The following is a 2500-nucleotide window of genomic DNA, read 5'->3' as shown; positions in this document are numbered from 1 at the left end:
AAAGCATCCGAAATGATAACATCCTCCCAAGTTTCATTTTTGCAAAATGGGGATATGCATTTTTCATGTGGTAAAGAGGTTTCGAAAGATTCTGACATTATATAGGAAGCCGTCTCGTCCCTACTCTGCCATTTACTTAATAGATTAATGTGATAGACTCGGTGTTGTTTGTGGGACTTACCGGTGTCGATCTCATAGTGCAAACCATCATTGAAAACCTTCGTCACTTTAAATGGGCCCTGCCAATGCACTTCCAACTTACTTCCTGGAGTAGGAAGAAGAACCAATGCCTTGTCACCGACTTTTAAACTACGTGTGGAACTATGAACGTCATGCAATCGTTTCTGAGTACCTTGCACTCTCTTCATACGATCTTGTACCAGACGCTGCATCATTGCCAGTCTCCTGCGAATTTCAAGAACGTGACTCACAAGGTTCCTTTCAGATTTAATTTCCTTCCCAAGCCACGACTCCTTGATTACTGAGAGGGGACCTCTTACTGTACGTCCAAAAAGCAACTCGAAAGGGGAGTACCCTGTGGATTCGCATGGAACTTCCCTATATGCAAACAGCAAATAAGGAAGGAACTTATCCCAGCTTTGTACCCGCTCTTGCGCAAATTTCTTTAACATCGCCTTGAGCGTGCCATTAAATCTCTCAACCAAACCGTTTCCTTCAGGGTGATAAACCGATGTTTTGATCTTTGTAATGCCTAATTGCTCATATAGTTGTGTCATAAGTCGGCCCACAAAATTGGATCCCTGGTCAGATACTAACTCTTGGGGAATTCCCATTCTACAGAAATATTGGACAAGTGCATCCGCGACGGTTTTGGAACTAACACTCCTCAAGGGAATGGCCTCAGGATAACGAGTAGCATAGTCTACAATGGTAAGAATATATTTATAGCCAGTGCTGGACCGTGGCAATTCTCCTACAATGTCGATTGCAATCTTTCTGAAAGGTTCGGTCACGAACGCTACGGGGCTCAAGGGGGCCCTATTTGACTTCAACTTCCTGGCCACTAACTGACATTGTGGGCAGGTGGCACAGTACTTACGAATGTCGAAGGCGAGACCAGGCCAATAAAAATGGATCCCTATGCGACTTAACGTTTTTGAGGTGCCCATGTGTCCTGAAAGGGGTATAGTGTGACCAATACGGAGAATTTCGTTTCTGTAAGATTCAGGGATTACAATCCGATCAACAAACCTGACTCCATTGTGTACGCTTTTGTTGAACCTGCGGTGCATGAGTAACCCTCCCTTGAGAAAGAAACCGTCCGTTTCCATGGGTTCCTTGTAAGTAGCTCCATTACGCGCTTTTAAGAGGGTCACATCTGAATTCTGGTCTTTTATTAACTGTTTTTTATTTCTATCGAGAATATTGAGGGGTAAATGATCCGCACGTGTATCCTCATCTGAGTCACTATCCGAGAGCTCAACCGAGTTCTCACACGCTTCCTCACCTACGTCTTTGTCCCCGAAAAGTATTCGCAAGTCGCCTTCATTAAGACCATTTTTTTTAGACTCCCTTTCCGACAGATTTTTAAGTGCGAGTGCATTTTCGCGGTCAACCAAACTATCGGCTCGCTGCTGGGCCTCTTCAAGCGCCTTTTGTCGCCTCGTTAGCACAAAGGCTTCAACACCTTTGGAGCCGTCCACCGAAACATTTTTCTCCCACTGTCTAAGAACATCGTCTCTAGAAAGTGTTTGCCCGAAAGACGATCTGCCGAGCAGGCAATCAACGGGTAGTTTACTCAAAACTCCCACTAATTCTAAATGTTCACCCTGATCGCTTTCAAACTGAACCCAAGCTAAAGGGACTATGAGGCGTTCTCCCGATGCAGTTAGGACTGTAATCTCGTCTCCTGTAAAGGAATCTTTGTCAACCATAAATCTTTCATGTACTAGGGTCCTCGTACAACCAGAGTCTACGACCATCTCTGCAGGTATCCCACTTATCTTGCCTCTAACGTTACAAGGTGGAAACTGCGGTCGTTTAGGTTCTAGGGGTGTCATACATAACAAGGAACCCTGGGGAGGCTTAATTCGGCCCCTGCTACAGTTGAAAGACATGTGACCAAGCTGACCACACTTAAAACAAGTTATCTCAGGCTTTGGCTTTGCACTTCTACTGGATGGGGAGGGGTGGATCTTGGATTGTGTGAATGACCTCTGAGTTTCTTTCTGTACTGGAACGACTGAGCTCCTTTTTTGTTTAAAACCCTGACTACCGAATGGCGCGTACCTACCATCAACAAGGGGACCCTTACGCGATTGCACGTGTAAATTTGCCATATTACCAAGTTCTTCAGCATTCACAGGTTTGCGTTCCTTTAACCAGGCTCTAAGTTCGGGACTTACCGCGTCCAAAAGCCTCTCAATCATCATCTGCTCTGAAATCTTCTCCGGGTCACCTGTAGCCCCCGCAACGTCCATCCAACGATTTAAATATCGTCTTGTACGATTGGCCCACTGCACAAAATCTTCGTCCGGTA

The 2500-nt window shown here is 45.4% G+C and overlaps 1 protein-coding gene across 1 annotated transcript in view; it reads right to left on the bottom strand.

Annotated features, from left to right (window-relative positions):
• The window catches only part of LOC138000918 (uncharacterized), a 4617-nt gene that overhangs the window by 1378 nt on the left and 739 nt on the right, over window positions 1-2500 (bottom strand). Inside the window, exon 1 of the mRNA XM_068847586.1 lies at window positions 1-2500. This exon is cut by the window's left edge and continues 1378 nt beyond it; it is cut by the window's right edge and continues 739 nt beyond it. Coding sequence (XP_068703687.1) covers window positions 1-2500 — 2500 coding nt within the window.

The sequence above is a fragment of the Montipora foliosa genome, chromosome 4, assembly GCF_036669935.1.
Source record: "Montipora foliosa isolate CH-2021 chromosome 4, ASM3666993v2, whole genome shotgun sequence".
In the NCBI taxonomy this organism is placed as follows: Eukaryota; Metazoa; Cnidaria; class Anthozoa; order Scleractinia; family Acroporidae; genus Montipora; species Montipora foliosa.
Note: the sequence above shows the minus strand (reverse complement) of the source record. Positions and strands in the feature narration are given on the sequence as shown.